We start from the raw sequence: 22,929 nt of genomic DNA, 5'->3' as shown, positions 1-22,929 counted from the left end.
TAGTCCCAGCTACTCCGGAGGCTGAGGCAGGAGAATCGCTTGAACCCGGGAGGCGGAGGTTGTAGTGAGCTGAGATTGCACCACTGCACTCCCGCCTGGCGACAGAGCGAGACTCCGTCTCAAAAAAAAAACAAACAAACCAGAAAGATATATTGAACTATCTTATGGCCCAAGCTAGATACTCAGTCAACTGGTGGTCCAAAGCCAACTGGGCCCAAATGACAATGTGACAGGCCTGTCAGGTGTTTCCTAAGTTCTCCATTGGGATCCATGGAGACCCTGTCAGGCCTTTAGGGCAGGCTGGCTTCATGGCCACATCCAACAGTCACACATTTACAGTTATGCTGTAAAAAACCAATGATTACACGTTGTTATGACACAATTTGAGTCAAGGAGCTCAACTTTCCTCTATTCTTATACTAGGAATGCGATCTTTTTTTTTTTCTTTTTTCTTTTTTGAGAGAGGGTCTCATTCTGTCATGCAGGCTGGTGGAATATAGTGACACGATCATAGCTTGCTGCAGCCTCAACCTCCCAGGCTGAAGCAATCCTCTCACCTCAGCCCACTACGAAGCTGAGACTACAGGCACACACCACCACACCTGGCTAATTCTTTTTGAAATTTGGTAGAGACAAGGTCTCACTATGTTGGCCGGGCTGGTCTTGAACTCCTGAATTCAAGTGATCCTCCCACCTCGGCCTCCCAAAATGCTGGGATTATAGGCATGAGCCAATGCACCCGACCTAAGAATGTGATCCTCAAAAGCTGAACTGGTGGGCATAGTGGTCCATGCCTGTAGTCCCAGCTACCCAAGAGGCTGAGGCAGGAGAATCACTTGAGCCCAGGAGTTCAAGGCCGCAGTGCACTATGATAATATCTGTAAATAGCCACTGCACTCCAGCCTGGGAAACACAGCGAGACCTATCTCAAAAAATAATAATAATAATAATAATCCTGAATGTTCCCAACCTGTATTAGCATAAATGACCAGCTCTCAAAGTATGGACTAGGGTTCCCTAAAAAACTTCCAGGGAGTCCGTGAGGCTCTTCCTTTTCCAACTACCCTGTGCAAGTCCAGGTTCTGCTCATAGGGTCCAACCAAACAGCATATAGCAAGAGAGTGAATGCAAAAGTAGGTATGAGACGCTAGTGCCTTCTGTTAAGCTAGAAATCATAGATATCTGCAAAAATGGAAAACAATGCCTCTGTCCCACATCTTTTATTTTAGAGAATAAAACATTGTATTATTTTAGAGATAGGGTTCTCATTCTGTCACCCAGGCTGGAGTGCAGTGGTGTGATCTAGCTCATGAAAGCCTCAAATTCCTGGGTTCAAGCCATCTTCCCATCTCAGCCTTGCAAGTAGCTGGGACAACAGGTACTCATCATGCCCAGCTAATTTTTCCTTTTCTTTTTTTAGAGGCAAGGTCTCACTATGTTTCCTAGGCTGGTCAAAAAATATATTTTTAATATAAATAAATATATATTTTTATATAAATATATATTAATAAAATATATATAGATATATATTTTGAGACGGAGTCTCGCTCTCTCGCCCAGGAAGGCAGTGGTGCAATCTCGGCTCACTGCAACCTCCACCTCCTGGGTTCAAATGATTCTCGTGCCTCAGCCTCTCAAGTAGTTGGGATTACAGGCACCCGCCACCACGCTCGGCTAATTTTTGTATTTTTAGTAGAGACGGCGGTTTCACCATGTAGGCAAGGCTGGTCTCGAACTCCTTACCTGAAATGATCTGCCCACCTCGGCCTCCTGAATTACTTTTTAAGAGTATAAAAAGATCTAAGAATGGTTGACATAAGCTGTCTCTCAACTACCTACCCACCTTCCCACTTCCCAAAAAAAGATCTTGGCAAAGAAGATATATATTCTTGTTGAAAATGCATGGATTTGTTTGCAAAATAAATATCTCATTGCTTAACTTACGTGCCAGAAAAAGAAAGATAAAGAGAAAAGAAAAAAAAGCATCAAACAGAAGACAGAGGAGAAGGGAAAAAAAAAAAGGGAGTGTTTTAAAAATCGATTTTACATGAAAAAATTTGTTTTATAAAAACTTGAGGTTCTTAACCAGAAAGAAGCCTCTAGATGGACTTTAGGGGACCTATGGATTCCTTGAAAAGATATGCAGAAGGGTGGTCCCTGTCTTTATCTAAGGAAAACGTCCACATTTTTCATCTGATTCTCAAGAGTCTGTGACCAAAGGTCAAGAATCATATGGTTGTTGATGTGCATTTTCAGCCCAGGAAACAAACTTATCTCTGAGTCACTGAAGCTCAGTTGCAAAATAACACAAAATTTTAAACATCAAGACAATTTTTCTAGGAACTCAAGCTCCTCCTCTGACAATGCTGCACTCTTTACCTTGTTATTAATGAAATCATCAACGCGACTACTTGCTTATCAAAGAAAGCAGCTGTGAGGGATGGCTCTGCTAGAGTCATCCTATCTCCGTAATCAGTGTTATAGATGACAAGAGTGGGCAGTAACAATTTTCTTTTCAGCCAAGTCCTTTTTTTTTTTTCATGTCTGTACCACAATTGAGGGTTTTGATCTTAAAATCTGAGGATATTGAGCTGAAACCTTTTCAAGCAGGGGGAGGTAGTCAGTGTGGGTGTGTGCTTTGGAAGGAAAGGCCCTCCCTGATTAGCAAATCAGAAGACTTGGGTTTTCGGCCAGGTGCGGTGGCTCACGCCTGTAATCCTAGCACTTTGGGAGGCTGAGGCGGGAGGATCACCAGAGATTAGGAATTTAAGACCAGCCTGCCCGACATGGTGAAACCCTGTTTCTACTAAAAATACAAAAAATTAGCCAGGCGCAGCGGTGCGTGCCTGTAATTCCAGCTACTCAGAGGGCTGAGGCACGAGAATCGCTTGAACCTGGGAGGCAGAGGTTGCAGTGAGCCGAGACTGTGCCACTGCACTCCATCCTGGGCAACAGAGTGAGACTCTGTCTCAAAAAAAACAATACCTGGGTTTTCATCCAGTTGTGACACCTTATCTCCTAACCTCTTTATTTTCTGGGAATGCTGCTGTGTCTGAAACTGGCCAGTGAAACTCACAAACCTTTTCACCAGCACCACAGCTGGCTAGGGACGCTCCGAGAGCAGGGCTCCTTGCTGCTCTCCTGAGGCTGAGGTTCCCAGAGACATGCTCAGTACAACCTGGCCGTGTTCCTTCATCTCCCAAGTGGATGAATGAAGCTCTCCTCACAAGCATGCACCAACGGCTCCACGCCAAAGCTTCCCACAGAACACAGAACCTGGCTATAAGACTCCATCAAACGGCAGAGTTCTCTCTCTCTCCAACTTACCCACTGAAAGTTTCAGAGACACGGGAGAGCTGAACCCTAGAACAATGAGGCAATTTTCACCATCACAACTAACAACTCCTATTTATTAAGCATTTGTATGTGTAAAACTGTGCCAGAGTTTTCCACTCATTCCCTTGCAGTATCTCCAGCCTCATTTAAGAGGCACTGAGATCCATGGAAGTCAAATAACCAAGAGGTAACAACCTCAAAGTTGCAAGCTCAGATATGCTGCTAACTTCTTTGTCTGACACTAGGCAGCCCCCTCCTCTGTCTGTAACCAAAGAAATTCATAAAGTTCAGGCCCAAAGACGAACTAGCCATCAATTAAATCTAAGGAGTAACTTATTAAGTACTTTTACAGAAACCAACAGAAATAAATTCTGCTTCAAATAGCATGAGGCTTTACTCATATTGACTCCCAAGACAAACTTTTCTGCACAGTGCACATGTGCATGCACAACAAACATGCTCATAAAATACATGAATTAAACCAAAAATTGCCAGCAGACCCTGTAGCACATATGTGCCACCGTTCAAGACTTAAATGTGAACTCCAGTGACTTCACATTTCAATAATCCATCCAACTACTGAAAAAATCCAAAAACAGGAAAAAGGGCCAAAAACCCATTTTTGATCATTTTCAAATCAAATGAAATTGTTCACATTATTTCAGATAAAATGTGTTTTCTTCCAGGCTTAGAGGTCATGCTCTTGGGTCAAATGTCTGCCAGGAACTCTTTTCTGGGGAGTAAAACTGCTGACAGGATGATCACAAATTCAACTACATCACCAGGGCAGCCAAGGAGACTTTAATATCTATGATTCAAGCTCACTGGAGAGGTCCCCTGGGTCAAAAACTTTTACCAAAAAAAAGAAAAAAATTTTTTTTAAAAAAGCATTCTTTTCAAGGAAGCTTCCACACCCACTGCCTCTTAAAATACACTGTTTGGAACATAGTGGGCTCTCAAGAAATCGCGTTGGATGAACACGCCAAACTTAGACTAGGAAATGTGGGCGGGTGGATACTGTTGTGCATAATTCTGGGGTTTGTTTCAAGTCATTAAAGATCCTCACTCAACATATGAAGTCAATACAAAAATAATACTTCCGTGCATTTTATAGGCTCCACAAGAGCTTTCCATGCATGGTATCCTATTTGGTTCTCTTAATGGCCCTGTGGGAGGCTGGTGTCACTCAGACTGGACAGCAACAGATCCTGGGGCACAGAAGATGGAGTGACTGGCCCAAGGTCACCACTGGGTAAGCACACATGCCAGGATGCAAATGCACTTCTTAGGATTCCTGGCCAATGGCACTTCCCATTACATTAAGCTGCCTAAGCAGTGATTTTATGAGCCACCACCTTTTGATGATCTCACTTCCATATATTCACAATTTTAGAAGGTGACAAGCCAAAGAATAGAAATTTCGTATAACAATGACACATGAGAGCTTTCAGTGGTACCAGACCTGGAGGGGAGAACTATCCTTTGCTTTGCCCATTTTCTGGGGGTAGCTATAACTCAAAGGCTCAAATCCCCATCAGCCATCGAGTGTGGGGGAGAGCAGGGGTCTAGCCATCCCTAGTGTCAGAACCACAGAGAGCCAAAACACAACAGGGCACCCCTCTCAAATCTTACATAGCATATGCACTAACTGAGCACTGTTCAGGTAAAAGTGAAAGTCGAAGGTGTTGTTCTGTTTTTAACAGTCTGTGTCACTGTATCCTTCTCTAAGCTCCGAAGGCCCCATAGATCATCTCTTTGAATCAGCCTTGCAGTACCAATCTGACAATGCCTTCAAGACAGCCCTTCAATCCCTTTCAGGTGACTCTTTAATAGGTCACATATCTTCATGATCTGTCCAAGTGACAGTGCAGAAGTAGCCCTTGTAGGGTAGACAGAGGGGCTGCAGGTGGGTTATCTGGTCATTTGTGTCATAATCTCAATTCAGAAGAGATGGGTTTAAAATTCAGGGAGTGCATCTAGAGGCAAGCTTGGGGCTTACCTTCTCAGACCACAGATGCAGCCTTGGTAGCAACTTGGTTTCTAGGACACAAGTGTTTTTTTTCTTTTCTTAGAGTCAAGGGGTACACGTGCATGTTTGTTACACGGATATATTGTGCAATACTGAGATTTGGGCTTCTATTGAACCCATCACCCAAACAATGAACACAGTACCCAATAATTTGTTTTTCAACTCTTGCTCCCCTCCCTCTCAGCTTTTGGAGTCCCCAGTGTCTACTGTTTCCACCTTTATGAGGTACTCAGGATATTGATCCAAACAACTATCCCGGGTCCTCAACCCATATGCCTCCACTAACAATGATGAAAATTACAAGAGCTAACAAAGTTGCCCTTACTGGCTGCTTCCTAAGAACCACGCACTATGCTTCACATATTATTTCATTCTACTTTCTCAAAAAACCTTATCATCCCCATTTGACAGATGAAGAAATTAAGGCTACAAGAACGTGAACAACTTACCCAAAGTCACTCAGGTAAGAAGAGGTGGAGCCAAGATACCTGGCTTGGACACCATCAGCAAAACCTATCCTCAGGCAGGAACACAGAGAGTCTAATGCCAATTTTCTTTTTCTCGGCTTCCCCTATGTCCTCCATCCTATGCCCATTATATTTAGACCCCCTTTCCAGCAGAACATACTCCTCGAAATGCCCATTTGATTTGCACTGGAGCAAGGCTAGAAGGTGCAGCACCACCTCCTACTGGGCAATCAGAGTGCTAGCTGCAGGGAAGTTTGCTGGTCAACCTTGAGGCTGCTCCGCCATTCAAGGCAAACGGGCCCAGTCTGGAATTTTAACCTGAAGCACCATCTACAAACCACCTCCACATCCTCAGCAAAAGCCAAGACTCCCTGAACTCTGCCTCAGAGAACAGAAGTACCAGAAAAGGCCCAATGCATGCAGGATTACTCCACATTTCTTTCTTTCTTTCTTTTATTGACACAGAGTCTCACTATGTTGCCCAGGTGGGACTTAAACTCCTAGGCTCAAAGCATCCCCCTGCCTCAGCCACCAAGCCGGCTCAATTGCCCAACATTTTATTATCCTAATTTTAATTATCACTGCCAACTAAGGTAATGGTGCCTCCATTCACTAGGAAAACACTTTCAAAGTCTTTTTTATTTTTTATTTTTATTTTTTGAGATGGAGTCTCGCTTTTGTTGCCCAGGCTGGAGTGAAGTCTCTTAGTTTCCTCCCCACGGTTTCGTGCACTAGACCCCGAAGCAGGCAAGCTGAGCATCTTTATCCCCATTTTTCAGAGGAATGACTAGAAGTCAGGGTTTGCCCAAGGTCAAACAACTAGCTGGTTGCAAAGTAAGAATTGGAAGCCACCCATGTTATTCCTTCCGCTACACCTCCCTCCAGAGACAGGGCTGGCCAGCATCGCACGGAACAGGAAATTGAAATGGCTCCCGGTAAGGCAGCGAGCCTGCCAACCACTGAGAGAAGCTGACAAGTGACCCAAACCCACCCAGAATTTAAAATGCCTCCTCAGAGGAGTTGCCGACTGACCTCCTCCCACCTGCTGCAGTGAAGAAATAAGTTCCAAGAGTCTGCAACCCACCATGCCTGTTTTTCCACGGGAAGGACCAAGTTAGAAAGGAAGCTTGAGTAAGTGGGATGCTGGTGAAGAACTAAGATGTAGAAGCAGTTTCCCAATATGAACTTACTAGCTTTCTTCCCACTCCTATCACATCGCCACTCCCCCCACACACTTCCCTTAATCCCCACCTCTTAACCACAGAACTCTAAGAGGGGCAAAGCAGAAGAGAGAGAAATCCTCCCAAAACAGCACCAGCTGCAGCAACTACCAGGCAAACAGGGTAAAATCCGATTAAAAGATGGAAATCTAAGAGCAAAGTCATGCACTTAAAGAGTCATGCACCATTCCCAAAATATTGAAACAAATTTCAATCACTTTACCTGAGTTGTTTTAGCTCTTCTGCCTTGCATGCTGTTGCTATGGCTAATTTGTGGGTTGGTGGCACCTTCAGAGAGACAGTGAGATTTCCTACAGGGAAGTGTGTTATAATTACTATACGGAGGAGTCTCTTCAGCAGCAGCTGGTGGCATCTTATGGTTTGCAAGATTGGGAATATCAGACACCAAATTCCGACAGTAGCCTGCAAATTTGCTCCCTGGCCCCCCGTTTGCTGTCACTCCAGAGTTTTTCTGAGCATACAAGTCACCCAAGGAATTGGCTCTCTGACAGGTGCTGAGCTGCCGCGGACTCGCCCGCGTTTCCATCCCCCGAGCCTCCTCGCAGTCCTTCTCTTCGGCGGAACCCAAGATTTCTTCGTTGCTTGTTAAATGTTCTTGGCTCAGATCAGAGAGTGAGAATTCCAGGCTGTCCTCCCGCCAGATGTCTGCAGATTTGGAGCGTTTCTTCTTAAAGCTCGCCGTCTCCATGAAAGTGGGCCCATTGGATGTATAGGAATGCTGCCTCCTGCCTCCCTCAGCCAAATATGTAGCGTCATCCCCGTAAAGCCTGCTCTCCTCAGAGTCTGGCATGCTCTGCACAGAGGCTGCTGTGAGGACGATGCTGCTGTCTACGCTGGGAGTGACAGAAGAGTCAGTGTAAGACACAGGTCTCAAGCCCATGTCCACTCGGTCCACCCAGATGGGGCTCCCGAAGTCTTCTAGGGTACCATCTTGGGAGAAGGGCTCCAGGCCATTTTCAGCCAGGGACTGGGGGATGCTGGGGGTGCTGCTGGATCGGGTGCTCACTTCGGAGTTCCTGTGGATCACCTTCCCCGAGGAAGCGTGCCTGGTCCTCCGCGTCTTGTGCGAGAGGCGCAGGGAGCGGGAGGTGTGCTTGCGCCCCAGGCTGGCATGCTTTTCTCCATAAAACTCGTGCTCTACATGTTGACTTTCTGCGTTTCCCATGGTTTTATGGTCTGCAGCAAAGCGGGGGAAAAGGGGAGAATTGAGTCACTATTAGTACAGGTATAGGCATCTTAGAGAAAGAGCTCAGCCTGCAGGGAGGGCAGAACACCTTGGCTCACAGGGGTTGTTGGGTAAGTAACAGCACCACTTCCTATATGCACCTGGTAGGTTCTTGGACTCTTACCTGGGAGCAGGTGAACAATAACATCATCTACTGAGACTGCCCCCTGAGATATGAAATGAGCTCATAAATATGAGCATCAGGGAGTTAGACTTGTCTCTGCCCAGAGGGAAGATGGACACAGGCCACAGCTGAGAGCGCTGCTTTTGGATAGCCAGAAACTCCACTGACCTTGTCTTCCTTACTAAACAATTGAAGCTCTGCTCCTATCTATACATTGAAAACTCTGAAAGTACAAATCAAAATGTTCATCAAAGGAGTAATTTCTGTTTGAAATGATATACATATTTCAAAAAACAAAACTTAGAGGTGCATTTGGTAACCTCCTTCCCTCCCTGCCAATGGGTACTTTTCGTTTTTTTTGGCTCTATTTGAGCTCTAATGATACTTCAAAATCAATCAAAAATGGAAAACCTCAAGGTGTAAGTCTGATCAACTTTTCCTAGTAAATCAAAGTCAAAAATAAAAAAAAAAAAAACCTTGACCTTTAAGGTCACAGCCTTCTGAGAACCTGGATTTTAGGGGCATTTTGGGAGGGCTATGGAGGGGTGGTGGGGATGGGCAAAATAAAATAGAAAAAAATAGAAATTCCGCTCTCTGCTTAGCAGTAGATTAATGGGTTTATTTCTGGGAGCAAATCCAACCTGCGAACATTAATCTGGTACAGCGTGCCCTGCAAACAGAAATTCACATTGTGAAACCGCTAAGTGTGATTCAGCCTTCTGGGGCCCCCCAGGTTAATTCAAGTCCCTCCTTAATATTTTTACAGTCTCTCTCACTGACCTGATGACACAATTCTGTTACCCACAGTGGGAAAGAGAAAAATCTTCCAAGCTCGACAACTGTGACTCTACTTAGCCTATTCTTGTTCCATGAGGTCTCTCTAGCGCACTTCAAATTGTATGCACTTAAGATAACGCACATGAAAATAGCTGGAAAGGAAAGAAGAAAAACAGAGTAACTGGGCATATCTCTGAAGTGGTTCTTTTAACCACCTATAGAGCCATTCATTCAGAAAATACACACTGAGCACATACCATGTTCTAGAAGCCAGAGATACAGCAGTGAACAAAAGGGACACATCCCCTACTCTCATGAAGCTAATTTCTAGCCAGGGAAGGCACGCAATAGACAAAAAAGTAAAAGGCATCGTGGCGAAGCAGGAAGTGATATTACCGTGATCACCGCAAAGAGATCGAAAGAGCCTGGAACACAATATACCTTCACATTGATCCTGGACTTACTCTATAATTCCACTGTTCAGGCTAAAACGTTGCTGAAACTCTCACCAGCACATCTTTCCTGAAATAAAATTTGTGGCAACACAAAGGGAAACCCTCCATTGAGTGTTCCAGTGAGTTCAGGGGTAACTCATACAGATACCAGATGTTAAGCTATTCCCAGGTTGGAATATTCCCCACCAGGTCACACATCACAGGAATCTCAGAGGGAATTTTCCAAGAAAGACAATCTCTTTTTTACTAGCAGCAAGTAGATTTCAAAGCAATATGTTCACACTTCTCTGGTATCTTTAAGAAGCAAGAAAAAAGATAAAAACAAAAAGATCAACGGTCTGTGCACAACCGTTTATATTATCTAAATTCCTAAGAATGGCACATGCTACATTTCTTACAAGTAAAATAAATAAATATGCATTTCAATAACACTAAAGGCTTTGACCAAGGCCTTGGAGTTCTTTATTTTTTTTAAGTATATATTAAGATACCTGGATGTGCCTATGTAACTACATGTTTTGCCAATAAATAAAGACTTAGAACCAATGTTAGTCACAGCCCCATTTTAAGAATCACATAGGTTTAAATTTAAAAGAGCAAAGAACTATGATGAAATAAATTGAGTAAAAGAAAAGGCAAAACTGTCGCCTCAAATATGCTAAGATTTACCCTCCTCTAGCACATATATCAAAAGTTTGCAAATATAAATTGACACATATATTTTCAACAACAGCTTTCTGGTAAGGCTTGTTTCTGCCAACAGAAAACTCATCAAGTCAAAAGCCTCAGGAGATGTTTCCTGAAGGAAATGGCCCCAACCTTCAAGAATTACCGCACTCCATGCATCACGCTGATGGGTCTGTTATATTAATAGCATTTTTAGTAGCAAGATTCTTTTCAGCCGGCCAAGGTAGGAAAGAAGCCACTTTTATCTTCAGAACTAGAATGTAGAGAGGAATGCCAAATCTCCTAAATCCTACTAAGAGAAACTCTCAGGGGATGGCCTAAGGAGAGTGAGCAGGGAGTTTGAAGCAACTGAAGTTAAGAAAAGTAAGTTTCTAGGGATTGCTGAAACACCCTTCAATTTGAAAGCTGTTCCTGAGAGGTTAGTAAGAACGATGAAAGCCCATGTGGGATCAGTGGAGGACTCTGAAATAACATCAGCATGAAAAGTTGAAATTGCTCACTGCATACAGGAGACACAATCTCCGCTTCAGGGACAACCCCTGCCCCACTGGCAACCCCCAGAAAGTTGGTGAACTTTAAGTTTTTTGTTGTTGTTGTTGCTCTGAGACGGAGTCTTGCTGTGTCGCCCAGGCTGGAGTGCAGTGGCGCGATCTTGGCTTACTGCAAGCTCCATCTCCCGGGTTCACGCCATTCTCCTGCCTCAGCCTCCTGAGTAGCTGAAACTACAGGCGGCCACCACCACGCCTGGCTAATTTTTTGTATTTTTATTAGAGACAGGGTTTCACCATGTTAGCCAGGATGGTCTCAATCTCCTGACCTCGTGATCTGCCCACCTAGGCCTCCCAAAGTGTTGGGATTACAGGCGTGAGCCACCGCGCCCGGCTGATGAATTGTAAGTTTTAACCTTTCCATATACAAATGTAAAATGCCAGCTACTTCCATCATCTTAATTTCTTCCGATTCTATCTTACTTAACCCTTTTTATTTTTATCTTCAACAAACAAAACCTGATTTGCATTTTATATTTGTGTGGGTTTTGTTGTTCCTGTAGCACAAAGAAAGCAAATTCAGAGCAGAAATTAACTTTTACTTTATTTACGGCTTCCACAAAACTAGAAATATTCCACGCATGATAAAGAACCAATAAATATTGGTGCATGTTAGTAACAAAAGCAAAAAGTGAAGGACCAGCACCTCACTAACATCATCACACAGTCACTAGGTAGGAGACAGAATATTTGGGACAAGGAGGACAGGCTGAAATGCAAAAATTGGGATTGACATTGAAAAGGAGGATGCCAGAAAACTGGTACTAGATCTCAAGCTTGGAAACATTACCAGTTTTAAATTCATTAAACTCTTAATTTCAGACTATGATTTACTTATATAGAATGTTAGTGGTCCCAGATAGCTCTCATGTTTAGGGACTAGGTAGGAGGGAGGTAGGACAAGCTTTTAGCCTAAGAACAACTCTGCATATTCAAACCTCAAGTCTGGCTTCTCATGCTTTTCTTTCTTTCCAATCTTCTAAGTCAAGCTTGTCCAACCCATACCCCGCAGGCCACATGGATGGCTTTGAATGCAGCCCAACACAAATTCGTACACTTTCTTAAAAGTGTGATTTTGGGTTTTTTGGCTCATTCGTTATCGTTAATGTTAGTGTATCTTATGTGTGGCCCAAGACAATTCTTCTTCCAATGTGGCCCAGGGAAGCCAAAAGATTGGACATCCCTGTTCTAAGTTCTGGCTTCCTTAGCGTGCCTCAGGGCCTGTGCCTGTCCCTCTGCCTAGAACGCTCCGCCTTTCCACCTACTCCACCAAGTTCCTTCAGACCTTCAATCAAATGTCCCCTAGTCAAGGACGCCTTTCCTGACCCCTCCATCTAAAATGACAACCAGTGCTTCAGAACTCAACATTTCTTACCCCTCTTCTTTTGCTTCGCCTTCCCATTGATCATAATTGTAACCAACATATATTTCACTTACTGGTCTTTCTTATTCTCTATCCTTTCCCACTAGAGCCTAAGCTTCAGGAGGGCTGGAAGTGTCTTGTTTCCTGCTGTATCCTCATTGCCTAGAACCCAGCCTGAAAGGTTGTAGGTGGTCCATTAAAAAAACACCAAAAACCCAAAAGAAAAAAAAATACTGGAATGAATGAATGACAAAGACGCTCTAATCTAAGATGTGAAAACTCATACAACTACAATGAAACACAGGTGAGAACATGGCCACAATGCAAATGAGACACAGCACACATCAGTCTTAAATACATTAGCCTCTTCTCTCAAGATGCCTGGAAGAACATCCCAATCAGCTCGCTGCTCTCTGGGTCTCTTCCACCTGCAGGTCTGTGTCAGTCTCTTACTCTGGACCACTGGGTTGAAGGTCACCCTGATCCATGAACTTAGGGGTGAGGGTGTTCAGCTTGTGCTCCAGTGTGTTCCCCTCCCCACCCCCAATTCTTCCTGGGGAAAGAATTAAGGCTTGCACCTGTCTCATTCCACTGAATTCTTGCCTCCAGTTCCCATCTTCCTCTTCCTTTTGGAGCCGCAGTGCAGAGGTTCAAGAATGAGGTTAAGACTTGAGAGGGCACCTCTCCCCATAGTCAGGGTAATAAGTGCAGAATTGCTCAGGCCTAGGACGATCCAGAGAAAGTGAAGGCAAAGGAGGCTTAGTGGCATGATGGGCAAGAGTGTCATCTGAAAGTGGTATGGGGTCAAAGCATCAGGAGTTCCCAGGGGAGTGCTTAGGGCCAGGGATCAAAGACAATAGGATGAGTGTGATTTTTCTATTCTTACCAACACCATGATCCCTCTCTTAAAGTGATGATTTAAACTTTTCAATAAGTAATCACCTTAAAGGCCTTTAAATCCCATCAAATTAAATGCAGATGCTCCTCCATTTATGATGGGGTCATATCCTCTTAAACCCACTGTAAGGTGAAAATATCCTAAGTCAGAAATGCATTTAATACACCTAACCTACCAAACATCATAGCTCAGCATAGCTTACCCTAAATGTGCTCAGAACACTTATATTAGCCTACACTTGAGCAAAATCATCTGACACAAAGCCTATTTTAAGTATTGAATATTTGTTGAATATTTATTTATAATAAGTGTTGAATATTTCATGTAACTTACTGAATACTGTGCTGAAAGTGAAAAACAAAATGATTGTATGTGTACCACCACAAAGTTAAAAAAATACAAGTCAAACCACCCGAAGTTGGGGACTGTCTATACATACTAAAGGAGTTAAAAGGTATTTTAAGAAACTTTATCAATATGCACAAATACTTATTAGTTAGGGTGGTTCATATATCTATCAGGTAGGTGGTCATTTCTCAGGGACTGCTTTTACAGATTTATTAGGCTACTAAGCCTTTTGTAAAAAAAATAAAAAGAAATAGAACTATATACATACATTGAAACAATGTCAAATTCCTGGCTTTAGTATTTTACTATAATCATGTAAGATGCAACCATTAGAAAAAACTGGGTGATGGTTACATTTCCTGCATACAATTTCCTGTGAATCATAATTATTTTGAAATAAAAAGTTGAACAAACAAAACGAGTCTTAACTAACTAACTGAATATTCTAATGAAACTGTAGTTTAAAATGAGGCTTCTTCCAAAAGAAATGTAGTTGAATCCCTTCTTATTTTTAGCTGAAAAGCATCTAGAATATTCTAACATAATTTCAATGAATTAGGCAACAACAACAACAAAAAAGCAAGCATTTAGCATCATCTAGCAAAATGTGATCTGAAAGTACAAAGCAAACAGAACAGTGGTCCAAAATGAGGTTAAATAAAGAGGTGATGTTGATTATCTGAGGATAAAGCTTCTGTCTTAATAAACTAGTGAAAAAAAAGTAAGTTGTTAATATCTGGTGCCAGCAAGTTGGAGTAAACCAACTAAGGCCCAGCTAATGACAACTAAAAACTCTGGACCAAAAAGTAAACAAAAGCAAACAAATAAAAAAACATAAAAAAAGATCAAAACCTGAGGATGCCACCCATTTAAGCATGAGTTTCCTATTTTGTTTTTATTGTCCTAATTTCTCACCCAGCCTTATAGCAAGGGTGAGTACGGCTCCAGTGACGCTATGGCACAGGCAACAAAAACTCTGGATCAGACCTTGTTGCTCCACCCAGAGGAATCAAGAATGGTCCCTGTAAGTCAGAGAGAGTGTGGAGATCTTAGGGAAAAGAGAACTGGGAAAGGATATCCCATAATGGTGTGTTTAAATCTGCACAAGTGCCAGGCTCACTCCTCAGATGCACATGCCTGGACTGACCCAAAGCAAGACAGCAAAAGCTTTGAGAACTGAATCATGACATAAACCACAGCCCAACCTTCAGACTAACCCCTGATTGGCACACAAATGTGACAAACTCAAAGCAGTATACCAAAGGCTTTGAAAACTGAACTGACATTAGAGCCTCCACCCACGGAGGTGAGACAGCACTTACAATCTGAACCCAGTCAGGTTGATTGCCTGCAAAATAACAAGGAAAAATCAATATTCTCCAGATGATATAACAAGACCTGGAGTATCACAACATAATATTCAAAATGCCCACAATACATTCCAAAGAACCAGGAAAATTTAATTAGCTCTCATGGGTAAGGACAATCAATAGATGCCAATCCCAAGGTCGCCCAGATGTTGGAATTATCACACAAGGACTTTTAAAGCAACTATTACAAGTGTGCTTCCTGAGTAAAGGTAAACACCCTTGAAATTAATGAGAAACTTAACTGCTTGCAATGCCTGTGCAAAATCATTATGAACATCAATGATGATATTAATACACGAGTAAATGCCAGGCACGGTGGCTCACGCCTGATCCCAGCACTTTGGGGGGCCGAGGTGGGTGGATTACTTGAGGTCCGGAGTTCGAGACCAGCCTGGCCAACATGGCAAAACCCCGTCTCTACAAAAATACAAAAATTAGCCAGGCATGGTACACGCCTGTAATCCCAGCTCTACTTGGGAGGCTGAGGCAGGAGAATCACTTGAACCCAGAAGGCAGAGGCTGCAGTGAGCCAAGATTGTGCCACTGCACTCCGGCCTGGGAAATAGTGCGAGACTCCTTCTCAAAAAAAAATACATGAGTAAACAAATAGAACACACATAAAAAAGAAAGGTCAACCCTATATGACCCAAGATACAGCACGTACCTTGCATTTTTAAACGACATGTATTGCATAAGAAAATATTCCAGTTAATAGAAAGCCACCCTGTGGTCAAAGCCCTGGGCATAAAGAACATAGAAAAATATTTCCACAACCACAGATTGTTGAGGGAAAACAGGGAAGGAAAGAAAAAGACACAAGGGAATCTGGAAACAACTTCATCACCTTGAGGACTAAGGAGGTTATAATAATATTTTTATGGTTTAGGATGTCTAATGCCCTCAATTACACTAGAGGTTCCAGTGGTGCTCCTAGCAGACAGCAGGACAGGATGCCTCACCCCCTAGCTGAAGAATAGGAAAGTTCCACATGAACAATGGCCAGCCCTGTGGGTCAGCTGGCCAGGGCCTGCCCTGTGTGGGAGTAAATAATCCAAAAGGTGATTCTACCACTGGGGTCAAACATCTCTACTGCAAAATTCTTCTCATCTTCCAGAATTAAAATCTTAGATTTGAAATGCACATTCAACATACAGACCTTGAGACAGCTAAAAATTTTCTCCAAGAATATTAAGATGTGGCTGGGGGTGGTGGCTCACACCTGTAATCCCAGCACTTCGAGAGGCTGAGGCAGGTGGATCACTTGAGGTCACGAGTTTGAGACTAGTCTGGCCAGTGTGGTGAAATCCTATGTCTACTAAAAACTACAAAAATTAGCTGGGTGTGGTGGAGGGGGGCGCAGGGGTGCCTGTAATCCCAGCTACTCAGGAGGCTGAGGCACGAGAATCTCTTGAACCCTGGAAGCGGAGATTGCAGTGAGCCGAGATTGCACCATTGCACTCCAGCCTGGGTGACAGAGCAAAATGCTGTCTCAGGTTAAAAAAAAAAAAAAAGAAAAAGAATATTAATATGTAAATATTTCACATGCATATACACATGATAAATCTGTGTAAGAATTTTAAAAAGCAATTATTCCGGATGGATTGCTTGTAGGGCATTTTAATTTTCACAATTATACCTTTTTTTGGTATTTTCTAATGTTTTTATACTAAATACGTAACTCATTTTAAGGAAAGTAAAATAAATAGAACATGCCAACAGGTTTTTAAGTCACTGAATTTTTTTTTACAGCTGAAGAGAGTAAGGATGTGGGCACTATGCTGACAGCTACAACAAAACGGCATCAAACCCAAACTCCAAAACAGATGGCCTGGGAAAATTACCTAAGATGAAGAAAATACTACCTAGCTTGGACTTATTCTACTGTTTCGCTATATTTCAATGGCACACTGACCTCCTCTCCTTGTATCTATGGCAGGGTTATTTGTATACTGGCACATTTGTCTTGTTTTTAAGTACCTTCTTCTCATTTTATTATAAAATCTCAATGGCAGAAACCGTATCTTACTTGTGATGGTAACCTAAATATACGGAAGTTTTAGTCTAGCTCTTCTGAGTGGGAATGTTCAACACCGACATTGCCTTATAACAAGGGCACTTCAAATACATAAAACCTTAGATCTCACTGGTGGGCCCATGATAATCCAATTCATATCATATTCAAGCCAAAAGTTAACTGTGAAAGCAAGGTTTCTCTGTCGTTGGGAAGGACATTGTGAAATCCGACCATAAGGCATTTAATGATGTAAGTTATAATGATTAATAATATAAATTTTCACTCCCCTGAGGTATTTAAAAACTTATTAAAATAAACGTAATCATTACCCTTCTATGACTTGAAAACAGGCCTCCAAAACTGCAGGAGAAAGGATGAAATGTATTTATTTCTAAGTTAAATTTGAAGCGAAATCACAAGACAACAGATTGCAAATTTAAAATTAGATTCTAGTGGGAGGTCTTGGTTTCAAGCCTGTTTTTTCTCTACTGGAGGCTGAGCTTGAAGACGGTGTTGGGGGGTGGGGGTGAGGGAGAGCTAAGATTAAATTGAGACAAAGTTCTGAAAGTTTTCGCTAAATCGTTACAACCCATGAAAAGAGTTTTGCCAAGTCACACACAAATACCCTGAACACCAGAGACTAAGCAGGAAAGTTTTGCAACAAATATAAGATGATCTTTGATTTTGAAAAGATTATTATTTTGACTGTGTTTATTTTTACTTTTCAAAGATTATCCAAAGCAGAAACAAAACATATCATTGTTTTCAAAGTCAGATTTTGAAGCTCGGGTTTGCCTTTTTCAAACATAATCCGATATAAAGATGGTGAAGCCCAGGGATAAATTTACGAGATCCTGAGGGCAATTCACAGCAGAGAAAAGGATTTCATAGGCACCTACTTTGTCTTTTCTGTTTTGTTTTAATGCTAATGCTTTTGATTTGTCAGATAGGTGTAACCCTAATCCAAGGAAGTGATTCCAAATTCTTTTTCCCACGAGCTACACACAACAATGATAGTAAAATGTATCTGTCCCACCACCTTTGAAGCATTTCCATTAATTCATACAAACATATAGGCTCAAATATACATATGCAAACCTACCTTAAAAGGCAACAGTGGTCCCCAGCCCGGCTTGCTCCAAAAGCACTGTGGCATTTAGATATTGAGGTTGGAAATGATGTCTGGATGAACAGCCACAGGGCTGGGGACGATGTCAGCACCTGCCCCCTGTGGTGGCCATCACAGTTTCATCTAAGTCTGTGAGAATGTGCCAAAAACCTGGAGAGAAGCAGGTCAGAGGAGATAGAAAAACAGAAAGAAAATGATGAGGCAGAAGGAAGGAAATGGGCATTTTCTGTCGAACCCATTTCATCAATTCTATGACATCAACTTTTTGTGAAATACTGTCAGAGACGTTTGAACCACAGCAACTCCATCTTAAATAGGAGCTGGGTAAAATGAGGCTGAAACCTACTGGGCTGCATTCCCAGATGGTTAAGGCATTCTAACTCACGGGATGAGGCAGGAGGTCAGCACAAGATACGGGTCATAAAGACCTTGCTGATAAAACAGATCGCAGTAAAGAAGTCCGCTAAAACCCACCAAAACCAAGATGGTGACAAGAGTGACCTCTGGTCATCCTCACTGCTACACTCCCACCAGCGCCATGATAATTTACAATGCCATGGCAATGTCAGGAAATTACCTTATATGGTCTAGAAAGGGGAGGCATGGGCTGGGTTTGGTGGCTCACACCTGTAATCCCAGCACTTTGGGAGGCCAAGGCAGGCGGATCACCTGAGGTCAGGGGTTCAAGACCAGCCTGGCCAACATGGTGAAACCCCATCTTTAGTAAAATACAAAAATTAGCCAGGCATGATGGTGGGTGCCTGTAATCCCAGATACTCAGGAGGCTGTGGCGGGAGAATCGCTGGAACCCGGGAGGTGGAGGTTGCAGTGAGCCAAGATCACACCTTTGCACTCCAGCCTGGGAGGCATGAATAATCCACCCCGTTTGGCATATCATCAAGAAATAACTATAAAAATGGGCAACCAGCAACCCTCGGGGCTGCTCTGTCTATGGAGTATCCATTCTTTTATTCCTTCACTTTCTTAATAAACTTGCTTTCACTTTATAGACTCTCCCTGACTACCTTCTTGTGCGAGATCCAAGAACCCTCTGTTGAGGTCTGGATCGGGACCTCTTTCCTGTAACAATATGACATCCCAAATCAAATGATGTAACATTTGGATACAGGTGTAAAATGACAGGCTTAAATCAGATAAATAAATACATACATACCAGCCTATTTACACTTAGGGTAATACATAGCCCTACAGACTAAGTTATCTTATTATTTTAATCTATCTGTGTATATTAAGGTGTTGGACAACAGAAACAGGTTACTACAGAATGATTCCCTTGTCCCACTCAATCTTCAGAGTCTCAAGAAACAGAAATGAAAGGAAACCAGCAACCCTCAGTTATTCTCAAAGTAGTGCTGTATTTATAACAAACATTGAAGAAAATGCTGAAATAGAGTAAAATAGAAGCCCAAATCACTTACATAGAACTTTCCATTGTATACACGTTTTCTTACGAAGGCAAACATCAAATTCAGAGAAAATGCATGAAGAATATGCACAGGAAAAAATTTAGGTAAAAGACCCAAACTGTAATTTAACATGGAAAATCAATGGACAAGAGCTCCAAGAACACGTGGGGTTAATGGGGTTGTTTTATTTCCTTCATCTTTTTAAAGCCTGCTGGTAGAGGTGAAATTACAAATACTAAGACAAGCAAGAGAAAGGCCTGAAGGGCCTCTTTGGGTAGCTTCATTTTGGTACTTTCTTCCCAGACATTCCCCTGGGGCTGCCCGCTGCTGGTGGTTTCAGCAGGTGGGAACCTGAGATGACAAATACTTTGAGCAGGAATATGAAGAAAACTGCCTATTTTGTGGAAAGGAGCCACATATAGGCAGTAAGTAAATAAATATGTATGTCTATCCAGAATGGAACAATAAGCAAAGACAGTTCTTCCTTATCTTGGAAAATACGCTATTTAACCATGAAGTTAGTGACTCATGCTTGCAGGGAAAGGAGCACGAGTTCTCAGCAATACCCCATTATTACCCCCACAATATGTTCCCTTTCCACAATTCCCCCATTGCTAACCGGTTCGCTCCCTTTCCCTGGGCATCCTCCTTAAACGGCTCTCTGCAAATTTCCAAATTTCCAAAGCAGTTCCTGAATTGCTTAGGAACTGGCAGAAATTAATAAGCAATAGCCCATTTATGCTGAAATGGACTCATTACGGTGCCAGCTGCCAATAATTTGCAAGGCTGGATTCTTGCTGGCAAAGGAGGCCGGCAGGCGGCTGTCCTTCCACCTGCACAACGGAGGCTGATAATGCATTTTCTATACTTTAAAAAATTACGTATTCAGATAGAATAAAATTTTTTCTCTATATTCTTCTAGTCCCTGAACAAAAAAATATATAAATAAATAAACAACAAAAAAAACTATACAGAGAGAAAAGGCATTATTTGAAAAACATGAAGGAAAGCAAAACGGAGTTGATTTGGTATAACTTCTTTCTGATTTTGGTAGGGAAAAATTTTGCCTATGACCCTGGTTGTGGAACTGATCCACAATGTGGACTAATGAAGAGCTCCACAATCAGCAGATATGCTAAGGTCGCAATGTGCCAACAAGTACGTATCCATTTCCCTTACAGCAGGTTAATTGTATCATGGCCTTGTGAATGGATGCCACCATGGCAATCTGGGAACTGTCAGTACTCTGGGTTTTCTCCAAGAGCTGCAAAGAACTCAGTTTCACTGGGAGACAGCTACGTACCAAGCTCAGTGCTGGGAGTCCAAGCTGGGAGTCGAGCTGCACGCATCTGGTCATATCTTGGCTTTGCAAGTCAAATCTTTACTTTCAGCATGACTTAGGGCAAACTCTAAATGTCCTATCCCTCTAACAAGTGGGGATATAAGATTCCTAAACCATTGGGTTGTCATGAGCATTAAATGAGATCATCTATGTTACAGAATTTGCCTCGTGCCTATCCCGTTATCGGTTCTCAATAAACATTAGCTATTATTTCCACTACTATTTAAAATGTTTAAACCATAAGGAATGTGCTACAGAATGGGCCATTATTATGCAGGCTTCCTTAACAAAATGATATCTAATTCATTGAAACTGAATGATATGTTATAAATTGAATGACATCAGTCACCTTAAATTTGCTGTGGAACAAGGAGAATTAACTAATCCAGCTAGAAGATGCATGCGGTCTACTCAATTGGCTATAGCACACACATACACACACACACACACACACACACACACACACACACATACACACACACACACAGCCATACTGACGAAATCCAGCAGTACCAGTAGGCCTGCTTACATTACGTTAAGATGACTCCTAGGGAAGCGAATGCTGAAATTACCAAGTTTTTCAGTCTCACTCTGAGGCATCCTTGATATGGTTTGGCAGTGTCCCCACCCAAATCTCATCCTGAATTGTAACTCCCACATTCCCACGTGTCATGGGAGGGACCCACTGAAACGTAGTTGAATCATGGGGGTGGGTCTTTCTTGTGCTGTTCTCCCAATTGGTGAGTGAGTCTCACAAGAGCTGATGGTTTTAAAAAGAGGAGTTTCGCTGCACAAGCTCTCTCTTTGCCTGCAGCCATCCAGGTAAGATGTGACTTTCTCCTCCCTGCCTTCCGCCTTGATTGTGAGGCGCCCCCAGCCACGTGGAACTGTGAGTCCAATTAAACCTCTTTCTTTTGTAAACTACCCAGTCTGGGGTATGTGTTTATCAGCAGCATGAAAATGGACTAATACAATCCTCAATTCATATAGTCAATTTCTGTGTCACATGTCAAATAACCAGTTTTCACAGGAAAATGCATGTACTGGAAGTGAGTATTACCAAAACTAATCTCAGGCTTCAAATACCTGCAAAAATTGATGGGGCTGAGAAGTCCCACTGCTCCACTCCTGTAATATTATTTAAGATGAAAATATGGTGTAAGAAATACTGTGTCCACAGCATTTAATCCTTGGCTTTTCCAAAAATGTCTGCCAAACCAGAACTTTCTTTTTCACCTTCAAAGTGTCAAAGACACTTGGGGATGGGGGGCAGGGGACAGACACAGTGGCTCATGCCTGTAACCATAGTGTTTTGGGAGGTTGAGGTGGGAGGATGCCTTGAGGACAGGAGTTCAAGACCAGCCTGGGCAAAACAGTGAGACACCCACCTCTACAAAAAATAAAAAAAATTAGCTGGGCATGGTGGCGTATGTGTATTCCTAGCTACTTGGGAGGCTGAGGTCAGAGGATCCCTTGAGCCCAGGAGTTTGAGGTTATAGCCTGGGCAACAAAGTGAGACCCTAACTCAAAAAACAAACAAACAACAACAAAAAAAACATACTCATAAGGGAAATTCTGTCATTTTTAAGTCCTTGCAAGTTCCAGGCATCCGTGTATAGAGAAAAGGATACTGTATTGTATTTGCCCTCAAAATACCCAGGTTCAATTACCAGGTGCTATTACTTCATAAATTAAGTGACCTTTGGATAGTAAATTACCCATTCTGAAAACCATCAGAAAAAATGAGGACGTAATATTATTTGCCTTACCAATACTTACCTCTAATATCTTTTCTTATAGGAAAGAAATTAGATAATCAACATGTAACACTATAAACTATAAAATTTATATAAGTATGTAAATTCTTACTGTGTTTACTATGATTTAGTGTCCCCAAATTTTCCATAACCAGTAGTTTAATGACAATCAGGAGGTTTTCCTTTACATTGAGCTTAAACGGTGGGGGCAGAGGTCTTGCATCAAAATCTTAAACATTTATTTCATATGCAATAAGCACCAACCGCCTTTAGTTTTTAATAGTCATACTTAGACCCCAAATCAGTATGGACAGATAAATAGGTGGATGGTAGATGGGTAGACGGATGGACGGATAAGTGGATGGATGGATGGCTGGATGAATGGATGGATG

At 42.4% G+C, this 22,929-nt stretch overlaps 1 protein-coding gene across 12 annotated transcripts in view; it reads right to left on the bottom strand.

Annotated features, from left to right (window-relative positions):
• The window catches only part of TIAM1 (TIAM Rac1 associated GEF 1), a 457,120-nt gene that overhangs the window by 143,337 nt on the left and 290,854 nt on the right, over positions 1-22,929 (bottom strand). For 9 of the 12 annotated variants that reach the window (XM_032174685.1, XM_032174683.1, XM_058428039.1 and 6 more), the window contains 2 exons: positions 17,985-18,161; positions 7,276-8,249 (listed from right to left, as the gene is read on the bottom strand). In XM_032174685.1, coding sequence (XP_032030576.1) covers positions 7,276-8,238 — 963 coding nt within the window. In that variant the 5' untranslated portion in view covers positions 8,239-8,249; positions 17,985-18,161. Of the gene's footprint in view, positions 1-7,275; positions 8,250-9,202; positions 9,998-17,984; positions 18,162-22,929 lie in introns of those variants that run through there. The other 3 variants (XM_032174689.1, XM_058428038.1, XM_032174690.2) reach the window with 2 other exon arrangements.

This window comes from Hylobates moloch, unplaced genomic scaffold (assembly GCF_009828535.3).
Source record: "Hylobates moloch isolate HMO894 unplaced genomic scaffold, HMol_V3 SCAFFOLD_14, whole genome shotgun sequence".
Classification (NCBI taxonomy): Eukaryota; Metazoa; Chordata; class Mammalia; order Primates; family Hylobatidae; genus Hylobates; species Hylobates moloch.
This window is presented reverse-complemented; position numbering and strand designations above follow the sequence as displayed.